The sequence below is a fragment of the Lycorma delicatula genome, chromosome 5 (genome assembly GCF_047948215.1).
Source record: "Lycorma delicatula isolate Av1 chromosome 5, ASM4794821v1, whole genome shotgun sequence".
NCBI lineage: Eukaryota > Metazoa > Arthropoda > Insecta > Hemiptera > Fulgoridae > Lycorma > Lycorma delicatula.
In genome coordinates this window covers 158,758,574-158,776,137 of record NC_134459.1, presented here as the reverse complement: position 1 = coordinate 158,776,137, position 17,564 = coordinate 158,758,574, and the positions used below count along the sequence as shown (strand labels likewise).

The 17,564-nt window shown below is 28.7% G+C and overlaps 1 protein-coding gene across 6 annotated transcripts in view; it reads right to left on the bottom strand.

Annotated features, from left to right (window-relative positions):
* Positions 1–710: 710 nt before the first annotated feature.
* The window catches only part of mura (ring finger protein murashka), a 53,294-nt gene continuing 36,440 nt past the window's right edge, over positions 711–17,564 (bottom strand). For 4 of the 6 annotated variants that reach the window (XM_075365416.1, XM_075365418.1, XM_075365419.1 and 1 more), the window contains 6 exons: positions 13,765–13,911; positions 11,976–12,314; positions 10,253–10,404; positions 7,179–7,349; positions 4,484–4,619; positions 711–1,237 (listed from right to left, as the gene is read on the bottom strand). In XM_075365416.1, the coding sequence (XP_075221531.1) occupies positions 1,175–1,237; positions 4,484–4,619; positions 7,179–7,349; positions 10,253–10,404; positions 11,976–12,314; positions 13,765–13,911 (1,008 nt within the window). In that variant the 3' untranslated portion in view covers positions 711–1,174. The remainder of the gene's footprint in view (positions 1,238–4,483; positions 4,620–7,178; positions 7,350–10,252; positions 10,405–11,975; positions 12,315–13,764; positions 13,912–17,564) is intronic. The other 2 variants (XM_075365415.1, XM_075365420.1) reach the window with 2 other exon arrangements.

The following is a 17,564-nucleotide window of genomic DNA, read 5'->3' as shown; positions in this document are numbered from 1 at the left end:
ACCAGCATTATTTCAGATAAGTTTCCAGGTAGTAGAAAACACATGACAATTAGAAGTACAGGATTGTCTAGAAATGGTAACCGAAGACCATTAGGACATTTACAAAGTGGTATTACTATAATAATATATGAATAACTAATTACACTAAAGATAAAAAGAAAAATCTAACAATAGTTAATACACTAATAATAATAAAAAAAACTACTACATTTTTCACTTATTACAACCTTATCAAAATTATTAACACATATAAGGGACAAACACATATTTATAAATCTAATACACTGAATTTATGGTACATATTTTAAGAATGTAGTAATCTATTTATTTATACATAGTGCATGAAAATGATTATACTTTTAAAAATACATATTTATGTAGTAAACAGTAGTGCTATTAATAAATAATTATAATATAAAATATTGCTTTAATATTAATAGTCATATTAGCAGAAAGATTAGGTTTTATGCATTATTTTTTCTTCAATAACTTTTTTCAAATTAATAATTAAAATCAAAGGTAACAAACAAATTGAACTATATTTACTTTTACATTATAATGGATAATTATTGTATTTATTTACTTTCTTTAAAATCAAAATCATAACATAATAATCATAAATATTACAAGAATAACAGTTTTTATCTAATAAACACCAGCAATTAATTATAATTTTTTTGCAAGATAGTTTGTTGGAATTCATATATAAAAGGCACAATTAATATTAAGGATATAATTATAATTATTACAATACTAATAAATATAATATTAATCATGTTATTATTTATTATAATTATAATAAATAACGTTAACCTTTTTTAAAAGGAAATACTACAAGAAATATAAGCAAAACGTTTTTAAAGAACTATTTATTTTATTAATTTATAAGCATCAGAAAAAATAAACAAAACAAAAAAAGAGTATTAGGATCTTATTTTAATTCTTTTCTTAATAACGTATTATTTAATACACATAATTATTATTAATAATCAAATGACTAAGCCAAAAGGAAGATATTATTTAACAAATAAATAAATAACCAATAATAATATAAGATAAAGTTCAGTTTGTATGTTACATATAATAAATAGTTAATAATAATAAAGATAATTAAAAAAAAAAGAAAAAATACAATAAAGAAAAATTATTGAACTTCAAACTTTTATTCATTAATCTAATCAGATGTACTGAAATAACCTGCTGCATCTCCACGACAAATGGGACACGTACGATTAGACTGAAACATTGTAAATAATCACATTACAAAAATGAAAAAAAAAAACTTAAAACACATATGTTAAGTCTGCTTTAAGTTGTTTTTGGTGCTATTGCTGCAGGTATGATATAAGAAGTGAGCAAGAATACACCACTAAATTAATACAAGGATTATCTTGAAAATAGAAACTATGACCATAACAAATTTTAAATGAAAATATTACAAGTACATGTTTATAAATATTATAAACAAATTAAAATACACATCTTTACCTAGTTCTCTAAATAACTATTGAGAGAATAATTAATAATTGTTGAGACAACTATCAGCAAAAATTTTCTTTCCAATTAATGGTGGCTCAAAAGCTTTTTTAAAATTTTCAACACTTCAAATTAAATTGCTTGTCAACCAAAAATTATTTCCACTTTTTAACTATTTCAAGTCCTTTGAAGCTAAGTCCAGACTGTAAAGTAAATGAAACTATTCTATCAGAATTTTCTGAATAAAGAATCAGAATCTGAATAAAGATATAAGTAATTGTGCTCACACAACACCCTTTAATGATTTTGGATAAGTCCACCCCATCGCTAATTTTGGATAGTTCAGATAAACATCTGGAGAGTTTAACTTGGCTTGGCAAATGATCATTCTTCCTCATGCCATGTAATGAAGTTGAGATTGAGGTCTGTTGACCTCAAGCAGCCGGTCACTAAATTAATCTCAAAGAGGTGATGAACTCGACTTATGTTCAGACAGATTTTGCATACTCTTTTGCCATTATTTTAGATGGCTAAAGAGGATGCCAGTTTCAAGTGAATGCATGGTAAAAGATGTACATATTTCATCACTAGTAACAACTGAATCAAGAAATTCATCTACACTTCTACATAGATAATTAGAAATTCCAATTTAGATCTGATTTTTATTTATTTGTGTGATCTTTGTTTAATAATACATGATATCCAATGATAATAAATATTGCAGTAAATTAAATCTTTGTGGATATTCCATAAAACAAAAATAAATGTTCAATAAATGCCTGAAGAGTGAATTCCAAACCAAAATAATTATTTCATGAATTTTTTCCATCATCAACATGCTTCTTTAAATCTGTGTGATGACTGATGTTTCTACATCTGTGATGCTACATACTTCTTTACAACACATGTCTGTCAAGTCAAAGTATTTCACACCAATTTTATACATACTTTAATTTGTTCATCACATTAATACTGTATACAGTAACTAGTTCCCTAAAAATTCGGCTGGAATCACATCTTAAAAATAAAAAAAAATCAATCTAGCTGAATTTCACAGTTTGTGACGAATGCCTTATTCATTTTAAAACTACATACAATGATGTATGCAAATTCTAGCAGACTAAATGCTGATAAACCAGACAACCTTGAGCCTCAAAATTGTACCAACCTCTATAAGAGTAATTAAAGTCATTATTTTCATGATAATCCTTGAATTAGTATTATTTTAAATTGATAATATATTGCAGCTACAATAGCCTTGAGTGGCACTGCTAACTGTTGCACTGCTCATGTTGTAGCAATACAGAATTACTTTTTGTATGAAACAAAAAACTTTGCAAATTGCTTTAAGTCTTAAGTTATCAGTCAGAAATTGAAAAAAATTTGAATCTTAAAAAAGATTTCTAAGTAAAAAAATAATAAAAATAGATGTAATTAAAGTTTCCAGACAAAACTGATAACTCATTAAAAAAGAAAGGTAAACTTGATAGTTAGCTGGACACAAAAGCAGAGGTCACTGCCTACAGGTCTCATGAGCTGGAATTTACACAAGAAACTGTGCTTACAGATAATTTAGGGATGTTCTGCGATTTTGTCAAGGGAATAATAATGAAAAATTTGCAAGAATAAGATATCAGCAACCAAGTCATTTAAAATGCGGTCAGGTTTTTGCATTTCAAATTTTGTTCGAAGTACACACAGTACCCAACTATATTTAGCTGCATATTGCCAATTTGTCCTTCCTAGTTAAACAGTAATGTTGAATGCAACATTTGATGTATCCAATGGAGAACATATAGAGCAATTCTGCAGGTCTTCTTACTTTCTGGCAATGTATAAACTCATGATGGTGGAAATAGAAATTTTTTACTACCTTTATACTAGTTTTATGACCACTGTTTCCAAACATGAAGTTGAAGCTAAATATTTTGAGATTTAAAAAAAAATTTAGAACCAGTCACTGGTAGTTACATATTCAAAGACAATTTGGGACATGACATAATGCAGTAATCATTGCAGTAGTTCACTAGTTGGCTATATGATAATGATAAAATGTATACATATTATAACTCAAAATTGTTTAACAATGTTTAATAAAATTAAGAACTTCAAAACTTTCTAATTTAATTAACTCACTGAAAAGCAATAGTAAGCCAGACTGAAATTTTTTCAACACAAGGTTCATACAAAAAAATACCAATCTTACTACACTTTGTAGAGTGACCTTAGAAACACAAAGTTACAACCAAATGTCTTATTTAAAACTCTTTTCAATTACAATTAAAAAAAAAAAATAAATACAGCTGGTCTCTAAATTGTCACTCACTAAAATGTCTATGTTTTTAATTTATGTGCTTTACTGGAATGCCCTAAGATGGCATATAGTTGAAGAATTTTATAATATAGTTCAGCTTTCTCTAAATAAAAATTAAAGAATCTTCAATGTAATATTAAGTAATAAAAGGGGAGATATGTCTGATTTTATCACAAGTTTCTTAAGTAAGACCACTAATTTATTCATTTCTGCCCTATGATGCAATTGTTTAATATGATGCCAAAAAAAGCTGGCTCCTAAGTTTTCTCAAAGCTGAGCTATCCTTTGTCATTCTTAGCCAATAAATTAGTTGGTTATTTATGTATTATTACATCCAGTAAAACTATTAGGTTTCTGACTGCTTCTTCCACAGAAGTTTGTTGTGCGGAATTATTATATTTAATTTGTGAGTTTTGTTTTCCTATAGTTAGGAAGGGTTTTGTGGAAAAAAGGTAAATAATGAAGGGGTTAAAAATAAAAGGTGATAACTATGAAAACTAAAAGGAGGAAAACAAATAGAAAACCATCCCTCACTGTACAGGTTAAAACCTTAAAGTAAGTATTTTAATACTACTGTAAAGATTAGAAGAATAAAATTACAATAAAATTATTAAGAAATAGCTAAGGTAATATTACAACAAAATAAAACAATATAAAAATTATATTATTTATAGTAATGACGAAAATACATACCTTGAGCCACTTATCAACACATTTGGCATGAAATTCATGAGAGCATGGTAAACCACGAAGCAACTGACGAGATTCAAAGTCACACATACACACAACACAAGATGTTTGATCTCCTTGATGAGTCTCTGCATTGAATCTAAAATAAAAGAACATAAAACAAAACATTTTTCTAAAAGTTTGTATGTTAAAATATAACCCGATAGATATTACAGGTTTTTTTAAATTTTTATTTAACTTAGCATTTTACAAATCAATAATTCTGGTTGTACAATCAGTAAGTACACTGAGCAGCAGTACATTAAAAACTTTTCTTATATAAACTGCAAATTTAAAGAAGCATAGGAAGTTACAACAACCATAATGCATAATTACAAATATTTCACTGTCAAAAAAAAATTTAATGTACAACCAGGTTCTACAAGAAAACAAATTCATTGGATAAATATTTACCTCTGCCCTGAGGCAAGGCAAGTCACTTGCATCATGTCTGTCTCCATTTCTCCTACTCCCAGTTAAAGCATTTAAGTTCTCGTAACTCCCATTCCTTTTAAGTTTACTATTTTCTGGTTTCTCTTCTTTTAGACTTTCTATTAATCCTTCTTACACTGTTTTAATCAAATTTTCTCCTCTTATGGTATGGCTCACCCAGTTAGAGCACCTATTCTGTATCATTCTGAATAAGCTTCTATTCTCATTTAAATTATATTACAAATAATAACATTATTTTCAATTTACATTTTGCATAATCGATTTTTAAAAAGAAATTTTAAATTGTTTTTTACTAAAAAAAAAAAAACTATTTAAATATTCCAGTTAACTGAACAATATAATATACCAGGGACTGAAAATTTGATTGCAATATCTGAGTGGGCCAAGCAAGCAATACTCTCAGTTTTAACTAAATATTTTAAGATATAAATAGTTTTCTTAATTACTCTCATTAAATAAGCTATTTTATAAAAAAACTTTTAAAAGATTGATATTATACCTAAATTATACACTTTACTACCAGCTTTTTTAGCCACAGGCTTAAGAGGCTTATGATGTTCAGAAATGCTACTCAAAAGCTCATAATTATTAATATTACTGGTATTTAAGCTGACATTCATTAGTTTTAAAAACAAACAGCCACTTCACATTAGTCATTTCCTCTTGTTTGCTTTTCCCAAACAATGTTACATTATACAAAGTCGCCGATAGCCCATTAGATTGTGAATTATAACATGATCTGAAAGGTATTAACGGATGGTGTTGTAGCAATAAATTAAGTTAAATTACTGCTGACATAAGTCTACATCTTACAATGCAGTATAATACCATACAGGGTGTAATAAACAAAGATTATCTGGGTTTTAAAGCTATTTAATATCTCTTAACTTTGACTGTCAGAAATCACAAATAAAATGAACAACTATTGCTAATAGTTTTTCCCTGCAAATGTTAAATTTGAGTACCTTTTGTCTTACCGCACCTATCCAACCAATATGAGTGTTTGTCCCATATTTTAACCAATATATCTGGAGTAATGGAAGTGACAGTTGTTTCAATCCTATTCCTTAAATTTTATACATCAGTGGATAAAGGAGGCACAAACCCCAAGGTAAAAATCAAATGGGGTCAGATTGGGTGATCTTGGAGGCCACTGTAAACAAGCTTTGTCATCAGGTCCATGCGAACCAATCCAGGTTTGAATGATGTTTTCAGGGAAAATATCAAATAAGGAGGCACACCATGTTATTGGTAAATAAAATTCTCTAGTCTATTTATTTAATCTAGTATTTTAGAGTTCAGGAAGGGCCATGTATACAGTATATCCAAATAAGCAATTTGGCATAAAAATAAGATATGGCACAGAAAACATTTAATTTTGGAGAGTCTGTTTGCATTGTAAGAGTTCATGGGAATGTTCTGAGGCTTAGTTATGGACATATGTATTAACTTTTTCACTAGATGAAATGTTTACTCATCACTAAACACAATGTGATCAAGAACGTCATCTTCAAGCAGCAACATTCAGATTGCGAAATCGCTTTATGTGTTTCTGTTTTACAAGTTTTTTTATTATAATCTTCATTTAAAAAACCTTGCACTTGTATTTTTAAAAAAAAACTACATCATGACTTTCCTCAACAAAATAAAGAAAAAAGGTCATCAAAATTGTCCTTCTAGCAAAGAATAAGCTGGAACACACATTTAAAAACAGAAACACATAAAAGCTAAATGCAGAATCAGGTTCTTTTTTTATAAAACTTGTTAAAATGATGTTATTTGATGTTTTATGAATATTAGTTGGATTCTTATAATCAATTCATGTTAATCGTAGAAGATGGAGTGTGTTTTTTGGTCTTTATTCATAATTTAATGATTATAATGCATGTTTGTACACCTTTTATACTCTTAGTACCAATACAAATAAGATTCAATACATATACAAATATCATTGAGCTGTTGTTTTTGATCTCCTACATTATGAACAATTTTCTTCATTCATTTTTTTTTTTTTTGAACAAAAAGGGTTACAACAAAACAAAAGAAGCGTGAAGGAAAAATGACAAATTCCTAACTCTCTCTCTCTCTCTCTTCTATGCACTTTTTTTTTTTATACATATAACTTAAGACAAAGAGCCATAATAACATAATTAACCACAATAATAGTAAAAGATTATAAATGTAAACTACAACATATGTTACTTACTTGAATGATGGTAGCTGTTCGATTTCAAGACGATTCAAACCACGTGGCTTAGCTTCACCCAGTCGTTCAGCAAGATTTAAAAGTGCTTCATAATTTTCAGTCTCTGTTGAGTCTGGACTACTCAATTCTGCCTGACTGTATGGTGAGAGTGGAGGATTGGAGAACATAGCGCTGTTAAAACAACAATATAATTAAAAATCTTACAAACAAAGAAACATATAATACCATTCACTCGATTATTCATCACAGTATCTCTAGTGCCCATGGATTTAAGAAATAAAAATCTCATAGGATAGCACCGAATAGGTTCTAGATATTCCTTAAGAATCTTTTTAAATCTAAAGATTAGTAGATGAAATATGGCGTTAGAGAAGGAAGTTGGGAATTTTCTTTTCTTTGGTTTGAAAATTATGGTTTCCTTTTTTTGAACAAAGTTTTTCTATTCTTACCTCTTAATTCCAATATATTTTGACTTAATTTCACCACAGTCTTCTTCAGAAAAATGTTACACCAACCTTTCTTACAATCCTCATCCTCATTATAGCTCTCCTTCAACCGACCTTCCTTTGCTAGTCTTCATTTCCTAATAATTCTACTTCTTAAAGTCAGTATAATTTCTTCATCTTTTGTATTTTTAAACTTTCTGTGTTCATCCATCAGTTTTAGTATAATTCTCTTTACTCATATTTTTTTACATACTCTAACTTTTTTATTTAATATCTCATCTTCTGCCTTAATTACTTCTTTTATTATTTTTATCCATTTGTTTTTAACAGAACCTTCTGTTGTAGTAACTTCTGTGTCTATATCTATAATTTACTGAAATTTTAATTTTACTTCATTGCCTCCTTTGAACATGTCCGTATCACATTTCTTTTTTCTCATTTTTTATGTTCAACTCACAGTTCACATTACTATTCTATGTTTGGAATCGATGTCTACTCCTAGGTATCATGTTTTACCATCCATGATTTGATAGTGAAATCCCTACCTAACCTTTATAAAAACTATCCAATACCTTCCTACATCTCTTGGACTCACCCAAGTGTACAGTTTTATTATTTTTAAAAAGAGTATTCACAGTCACAAATTAATATTTAATGCAATAATTCTAAATGCCTAATATTCTTCTTTTGAAAAAGGCTTACTTTTTGAATCTACCACTACCTTAAACATAATAAGAGATCCTTATCAAACTCTAACATTACTTATTGTGTACAGTAACTAATGCCATTGTGATTATAATCTAAGTGATTGTTTATCAAATCATACTTACCTTTTGATGAACAAGGGGAGTTGGATATGGATCATTATTAACAGATTTAAAAAAATGAAACATTAATCTGTTATTATGCATTTTCTTTACAGTAATTATCCACTATCTTAATAATACTACTATACAAAAACTCTACTATCTTAATCATAAGTCTTAAGTCTAAAGCGTAATTTTATCTAATTATACAGCATTAAGATAGATAAAAGAGAAAATTTTGGTTTTTTAGTTGAAATGTTCTCTTTTCTCTATACTATTTCCATTCAAAAGAGTTATGTAATACAGCATGAGATAGTAGATACATTTTAACAGGAATGGATTATACTGTTTAAGTGATTCACTGTTATTTCACCTATTAATTTCAATTTTGTCTAAATCAATATTTTTCCCAATCTTTTATCAATGATCTTTTTTAAGTATGTACTGGATGAACATAAATCCACAACGATTTTTACCAAACAACATTCGCTTACTTCGTTTCATGAGACTGATATTTTCTACAATCTTTTCAATAATGTAATCTAACATTATATTTATTACCTCTGTCTGAATTAAGTCTAGTAATGATAATAAATTTTAAATGAAGACACTACTCCCTAAACCATCAGTAATAAAATATTGTTGACAATATTTATATCCATACAGATTGTACTTAAGTTTTCTTACATGACCAATGGCATTATCAGTTACTAACAGTGATTTTGTTTCAAACTTATTTAAACTGCGCTACAATTCTAATTCTGGACAGAAGTAATTGGTAAACACTAGTCTGTAAATATTTCTCATGTATAAGTTTTATTGTTGAAGCTCCATATTTCTGGAACACTCCGTCATAACATTCTGTTAATGTGATATTAAAAAATGATAAACTAACAGAAACTTTAAAAACCATCAAAACATTGTTCTTAAGCAAATTAATCAATAAAAAATCTTAACAGTTTTAATAACAAATTTGCATATAAGAGTGATAATGTAAAACAGGAAATTGCTAATTAAAATACAATAAACGATTAAAACCACCACAGAATGTTATTTTATCACTACTCATCAATTCTTATAGTAATTTTTTTTTTACATTCAGAATATACATCTAATTTAATAATTTGTTGAATAACACAATAAAAATTATTTTAAACTGAATATAACATAGTAATAGTTAAATAAGAAAAAAAAGAAGTTCGTAGTACAGTTTTGGGGCAGAAAAATAAACTAAAAAGAGAATAGTGTGGTGTTACAATTCAAACTACAGAATAAAAATCTAAAAAGAGGATGAATGCAATTTAGTTTACTGATACTAGTAGATATACAATCACCACTAAATTGGTATCAAACAAGCTACCACACATTTGCTTAATACAGAGGACAAATGAATAGTTATTCAGTTAAATTCATGTTTTATTTTATACCCTACTGTGAAGAGACAATGTATATTATAAATACTTTTATGCCAGAAATGGTTAAAGTAATTTATTTTATTATCTGCTCTAGACTTAATCTGGTAACCAGTTGAATCCTCCCTTTTTCTAAAAAAACGTATGATCTAAAACATATGTTGTTATGTTTCAATAACAAAGTTGAGGATTAATCTACTTAATAAATTTATTCTGTACTTATTATAAATATGCAACACAAAGAACTCCACACAGTTTTGAGGAGCAAAAATACAGAAATGGTTAAGTATAAATAAATGCAATCCTTACAACATAAATTCCTGATTCTGTGATAAAAACATTTTTGAGTTACGTGAATGATTAATTTTTCCCTAAAATAAATAAATGAAATATTAATATAAGTAACGTACAGGAAGCGAAGCCATCCTGGATATGGTGGTGGATTTGGTGGCATAGGACTACCTCTCCAGCGACGTACATTATTGCGACGGTTTACAGCTGCGGCATGACGACCACGAGAACTCAATACCTCCAACTGGCTACCTCGAACCTGTACAAAGACCTGAATTAAGTCAAACTAATTGCTAGGTACATTATAAATAAAAAAAATATGATTAAGCTCATGAGTTTCTTCTAAAAAAAAAATTGTAAAACTACTAATTAGATTTTTGTTTTAGAAGCATCAAATGAAATAGTCACTTACAAAAAAATCCCGGAAGTATGAAGCTATCTGTTTAAATATATTGAATTTTATCAAAATTCGATGCAGTTTTTCAAATACATCACTTCCTGGTTGACTGATTTTCACAAGTATCTTTTGTGTATGACTTATCTTGCACAAAATTAGCCATTTAGAACATATCTTTGAAATCATTAAAATTTTTTTTTAACGAATATAATGGTTCAATCATGATATCATACAGACTTAATTATTGTGTAAACAGTTTTGCGAGTCCCGTAACCGCTTCTTATTCTTTTTGAAGCTAATTATATTGTTCTGCCTTAGACTGTTAAAAATATTAAACAAATAATGTTAAAAAACCTAAATATGTAAGACTTAACTTTAATTAATCTTTTTAAATATGATAAATTTATTAGAATGAAAATTATGTTGTGATTTTTAAAACATAAAAAATAATACTAAATATAAAACTTACTAAATAAACATCTAACCTTAAATGTTTGTTTACTATTCATTTATTGTAACCAGCACCTTATAGTAATAGGAATTATATTATCAATCCAAATGTGAAGGAAGAATTGTACAATAATTTAAAACATCAATAACATTAAACATTAAAAACTAGATACCAATTCGTAATAAAAATAAAACATTTATCTGTGGATTATAATTATTATCATAATTAAATTATAATATAATATTAATATAAATATAATAATTTTATAATATTTTATAAATATAATATTATTATTATAAATTATAATTATTACAGGAAAAATATTCCATCAATTCATTATAATTGCACATCTCTTTCCAAAAAATGATAGTACACATTTTACTGTCATTCATATAATGAGCAGCTGAACCACACTGTCCAGCTTAAGAATCAACCACCACCACTATGTACTTAAAAATCAGCACTTTTACCAAGTACCATTTTTGTTCTCAGTTGAATATTATTTAAATGCTCTATTTAACTAAGATCTATTTTAGATCTAAGATAGCTGAAATAGATAACACAAAATTATATACTTCTACTAGGCTCCAATTCAAAATTTAGTAATTGAAAATGTTAAAAATCAAATAAACAATTATGAACATTGAGCCAAATACTATGAACAAAATGAAAGAAAAACTTTAACATTTAACCATTTAATATGTTCATACACACACAAGTGTATGCAATACACAATTGTCAAAAATTACATAATAATTATAAAATTTAGAAGTGGTTAAAAAAAATCCATATTATTAATTTAAAACGTAAACAAAACGAAATATTAAAGGAAGCGTGTGAAGGTACTAAATATATTAAACTAAAAAATAAATCACAATCCAGAAGGCATTGATGAAAATTATTAGATCACATATTTATATACAATGAAGATGAGAAACTTTACACTTATTCTTTAACTGCGTTACAAAAAGATACAAAACCAAAGAAAATTTACCTCCGATATGAAAATTGAAGGAGGCGATGCAACCTGTACAAGAGGAGCAGAGTGGTGGAATGGTGGCGGAGCAGTATTGTGGTGATGGTGGTGAGCATGAGGATGAGTGTGATGATCGACAATAAGATCAAGTTCAATTGGTTCTGGACGTGGTGGAGCAAGATGCGGGAAATGGACAGAAGGAGGTACTGGGGCAAGAGGTGGTTGAGAAGTGTTATGTCCAGCGCTGATGAAACCTGGAAATCCTGTTGGGTGATGATGGTGGTGATGATGATGATGGTGATGATGAGACTGCGGAGGAGGATGATGATGCGAGATGCAACCACCAAACTGCGGAACCTGAAACAAATTGCAGAAACCTCTTAGTTTAGGATATAAAAGTCTACAGAGCGCTACTTTACTTGCACGAGGATGAGTTCTCATGGGTTGCCACCATACTGGACAACACATTAAATTTAATAAAATATATAATAAACTTTCTGAAGAAGTTAATACTGATACTGAAATTCAATATTCCTCAAACCACCAACACTTTGTTATATATGTAAACAGTTGTCATTCCCTTTAATTTTATAAAAATCTAATTTGTTGTTATGGTCATTTCAGTAATACTACAAATTGATCTGACAATACATTTGGTAAATCACATAATAATTATCTGAAGAAGTCTATATTGATGTAGACAATGATTGATAGAGACAATAACATTAAATTTTGTAAAAAAAAGTTCTAGGTTATTTATTTCAACTTTTTTTATTTAAGATTTATGTAGTAGTGATATTTGAACTATTGTAAAAACATTCCAGGGATTGTAAGAAAGCTATAGTAAAAATTTTGTAATGATTGGTTTAGTAGTTTTCGTGGTTATTGGGAACAAATGAAAAAGATGTTGCTTTATATAGAGTGGAATACAAATATAATACGACCTACATGTATAAGTCCATCAGCCAGAAAAAATTTCAAAGCCAGTACGTCAGCAGTAAAGTGATGCTAATAGCACTTTTGGTTCTATAAAAACCAAATTTATTTGGAAGAAAAACATATAATCAATAGTGAATACTATTGTAACATGCTAGAAAATAAAGTTAAACCCAGAATTTAGAGAAAACATTTTGATACTTTATCAAAAGAAATAATTCTTCCACATGATAAGACCCACCCCCATCTGCTTTACAGGTACAATAAAAAAAGCTCACAGAAAAATGGAACAAGTGTCTAAATTTAGCTGGGAATTTGGTTTCATTAGTTTCATTCTCATAAATAATTTTTTTAATTGTCTCTAATTATTGAATAACCATTGAAAATACATAACCCATACTTCTTTAAACAAATTTAGCACATATTTTATAAATCTAATTTCCTTAATCAAGTTCATTGCCATCAAAATTCAAATAAATCAGATAAATTTTTACTGTACAAGAAACAATATTTCATCTTTCACTTTTTACAATTAAAATTATTATTGTAATCAGAGTCTAATAAAATAAAAATATTCCATTGAAGTTGACTTACTTCAAGGATATATTTCCACAATAATATACACATCTATGTTCAATCAAAGGAATCTAAAAATACTAATAATTCAAAAAACTTTTTTTTTAACCTAAAAACGGTAAGAAAGAGAAAAGGGCTAATCAAAATAAATATCAGTATATATGAGCAAGTAGAAAATTAACTTAAATATTTATAACAAACACTATAATAAATAAATCAGTTTTAAACCAGATTTACTTTTAATAACAGTATCAAAAATATCAAAGGAGTAAATAAAATAAAACAGATACTGAACCTGGCATGTAGTCTGAAATTGTGGAGGATAAATAGTATGAACTTGACAAGCAGATGAAAGATGTGGCGGTGGGGTAGGCCCTGGAGTCGGTTGACAAACAGTAAGGTGTGGTCCAGAGTACAAAGAAAGTGGCAATGACACAGGAACCTGTGAAAAAATGTAGATATAAAATAACAGTAATGCATTTCAGTATCCCTTACACAAATTAGATAAATATATAATTCAGAACAAAAAAATAAACATGTACACTTCCACAGGCAGACAACTATAACAACTGAAATTTAAATTTAAAAAAATTACTAAAAACATTTTTCAACTATTTCCTACAGCAATAAATTATGATGAATTAAAAACTTCATTTTATTACGTGATATGTCAACCACTATTTTTAATTCTTCAAAGACTGTAAATAATTTATCACAGGTGAAATTATAAATCTTTTACTATCAAGAGAAAAACATTTTCATATTACATTACAAGTAAATAAAAGTTTTGTCTTCCAATTTTTAGCAAACAACTTAAACAACTTTACATTAATAAAATGTAATTTCAACCAAGAGCAGAAGTAGTGAAATAATTTTTTTGCACAAAACCACTTAATTTATTAGTGAAAAATTAATTTTTTTATATGCTTGACCATTTAACTAATATTGTCTCTTAAAGTTACTTCCATAAAAAAGTAACCTTTTTGCTAGGCTTTCTAGTTTAATTGTATGCACAATGTATATTAGTGACATTTCCATAGGAAAAAAAGCTTTACTTCTGATCATCATATACGAGGTTTGTTCTAAAAGTTAGTGTCCTGATTTTTTATTTAATTATCTATTGGACTTAACTGAAATTAAAATTATCTTCTTCGAAGTATGACTCCTGAGAAGTTAAACAGTGGTCCCAACACTTCTTCCACTGTTCATAGCAGTACTGAAGTCATTTTCCTTAAGTGTGTGTGTAATCAGTTACACTTATTTTTATGTTTTCCATCGCCCCAAAATGATGACCCTTCAACTTAATGAAACGGTAGAAATTGCATGGAACTACAGCTGAGCTGTAGGGAGGCTATAGAAGTAGGGGAATGTATTTCTTCATCAGAAATTTTCGAATTGAAAGCAAAGTGTGAGTTGATGGGTTATCATGGTGCAGCACCCAATCATGTGCAATATCCGTTCAGATTGATAAAAGGTGCTATTAACCCTGTCCTGGAGATACAAACTCTTTGTGTACAATGCCACAGCTGTTGAAAAAACAATAATCATTGTTTTTACCTTGGATCTGCTCATGCGTGCTTTTTTTGGACGAGGAGAACGTTCTGTGTGCCATTCTAAACTTTGCCTTTTACTCTTGGGATCGTATTTGAACACCCATTATTCATTGCCTGTTACTACTTTAACCCTAAAAATTTGACTCAATTTCGACTCTTTTTAGTAAATCCCGACAAATTTCCACCCGATTTGCTTTTTGCTTCACAGGCAAGTTTTTCAGCACGAGTTGAACAAATTTTTCAAATGTGCAAACGATTTGTTAAAATTCTATGAACTGTACTTTTATCCAATCCAGTTTTCTCTGCAATCATCCTGACATTCAATCGATGATCTTTCGCCATCACAGCTCGCACCACTTCCACATTTTCATTGTTTGTTGATGAGGATGGTCTTCCAGAACGAGGGACGTCTTCAATATTTTCTCAGCCCTCTTTGAAAGCTTTGTGCCACTTAAAAATCACAGTTGTCGATAGAGTGTTATCTCCATAAACTTTGGTTAAAAAATCAAATGTTTCTGCGGCAGATTTGTTGAGTTTCACACAAAATTTGATAGCATAATGTTTAATATTTTTTTCTATCACTAACACAACAAGGCTATAAAACATGACCATACATGAACAGCAGTAGCGCATGACTCAACCAATCCAATTGAAACAAATATGTACATGCTGCCAAGGTCACACTACTACCTATGCGCTGTTATAAATCAAGGACGTTTTACATTACCTATTCGTCCATAGGAAAACCAGTACACTTACTTTTGGGACAAACCTTGTATAATCAAAATTTTTGATGTAAAATGTAAGGTATGGTCCAGAGTACAAAGAAAGTGGCAATGACACAGGAACCTGTGAAAAAAATGTGGACACAACACTTGTTTGATATTATGTTATTTTATCTCAGATCAATGAAGTACATAAAATGCACAATACCAAAGTCCAGCAAAATGGCAGCAAATTACAATCTCAATAATTTAATATCTGGATCATAATACAATAGCACCTAGCAAAAGATGTGAAGCATGGATAAATATATCAATTTTTGAACCTCCATTTGGTAGCTTATTGCCATTTTGCCAATATTTAGTGATAAGGACAGTGGATGATACTAGAATAAACCTCAAAATTTAAAAATTTAACTTCAAATAGTTCTGTAAAAAGAGATCACATTAATTTTTTATATAACCGAACAAACTAAACTCTATATAAAACTAAAATAAAAACAAAATAGAAATGTTAGCTCCAATTAATTGTGAAAGGTTTACTAGTGCCAAAAATAATATGAATGTTTTAATTCCCTAAGAAGCAGTTTCCAGGAAGACTGTTAAGAACTTCTACTACACCTTTTTTTCTTTCTTTTTCTAAAAAAAGGGACTGAATAGGAAACAAAATTCTTGTAATAGTAGAACAATATCTGAGACAAGCAATAAGGTTAAAGGTTAAGTAAAATGTGAAAGAGTTAAGATCAAATTTGTAACCACTAGAAATTATGTTTTGTAGGGTGTAAAAGGATGAAAACTTATTAGATCTGCTCCCAGTGTAGGCTTGATGATGAAAAATTCCCCTCACTGCTCCCCTCCCAAACAACTATTTAAGGAAGATAGAAGCAACCATATTGAGATGAAAATTTTTACATACATCATAATATTGGTAAAATGTATTCAGCTCTAATTCACTTTACTCAGCCAATAAACAAAACAAAAATCTTATTATATAGTACAACACAACTAATGATGTACACAAAAGTAAAAGATCTGCATAGAGTTCAGAATTACATAAAAATGCATAAGCAACATTTCAACTAAATAACTGAATGATTTAAACTGGAACATATGAAATGGGTCAGTACAAGAAGTCTCTTACACAACCTTCATCATTGTGTTTCTCTCTCTTCAGACCCCATTTTAAACTTATCCCCTTCTTTTAAAATGCAACCTAACCACCTCTTTGTATATTTTTTTCTTACTAAGGATGTGCATCCTTTACAAAATTTTCTTGGTTCTTTCCCTCAGTCCCAAATCAGCCTCTGAGGCTTTTAAATCTGAAGCAACTTCCTGGGTCCTAATTTGTGTATTTTTTCTCATCCCACTTTTCATTACCTCATATGCCCAGCCAGCAAATGTTAAATAATATAACAATTGGCTTACACTTCTTAAATATAATCATAATACAGAAGTAATGTAAAAAGACCTATATACTGAAGTACTTCTGAAAAAAAAAACAGAGGAAAGAGATTTTTTGTACTTCAGTGCAGAAGTACCAATATAGAAGTGTTAATTTTTTACCAAGTGGATTTGCAAATAATTTTAATTATGTAACAATTTTGTTACTAAAAATTAAATTAAAAAAGGGTTCTACTATGAATTATACCTACAAATATGTTGGAAATGTCCTCTACGATTCATGAAAAAATTTATTTGAATTGGCTGATCAAGTTATCAGCAAATAAACAAACATAAATTAAAGATGAAAACGTCTCAATAAATGCCAATTAATTCTGATTTGTTCTTTCTGACCAGCAAAAGCCACGCTACGAGGCGGG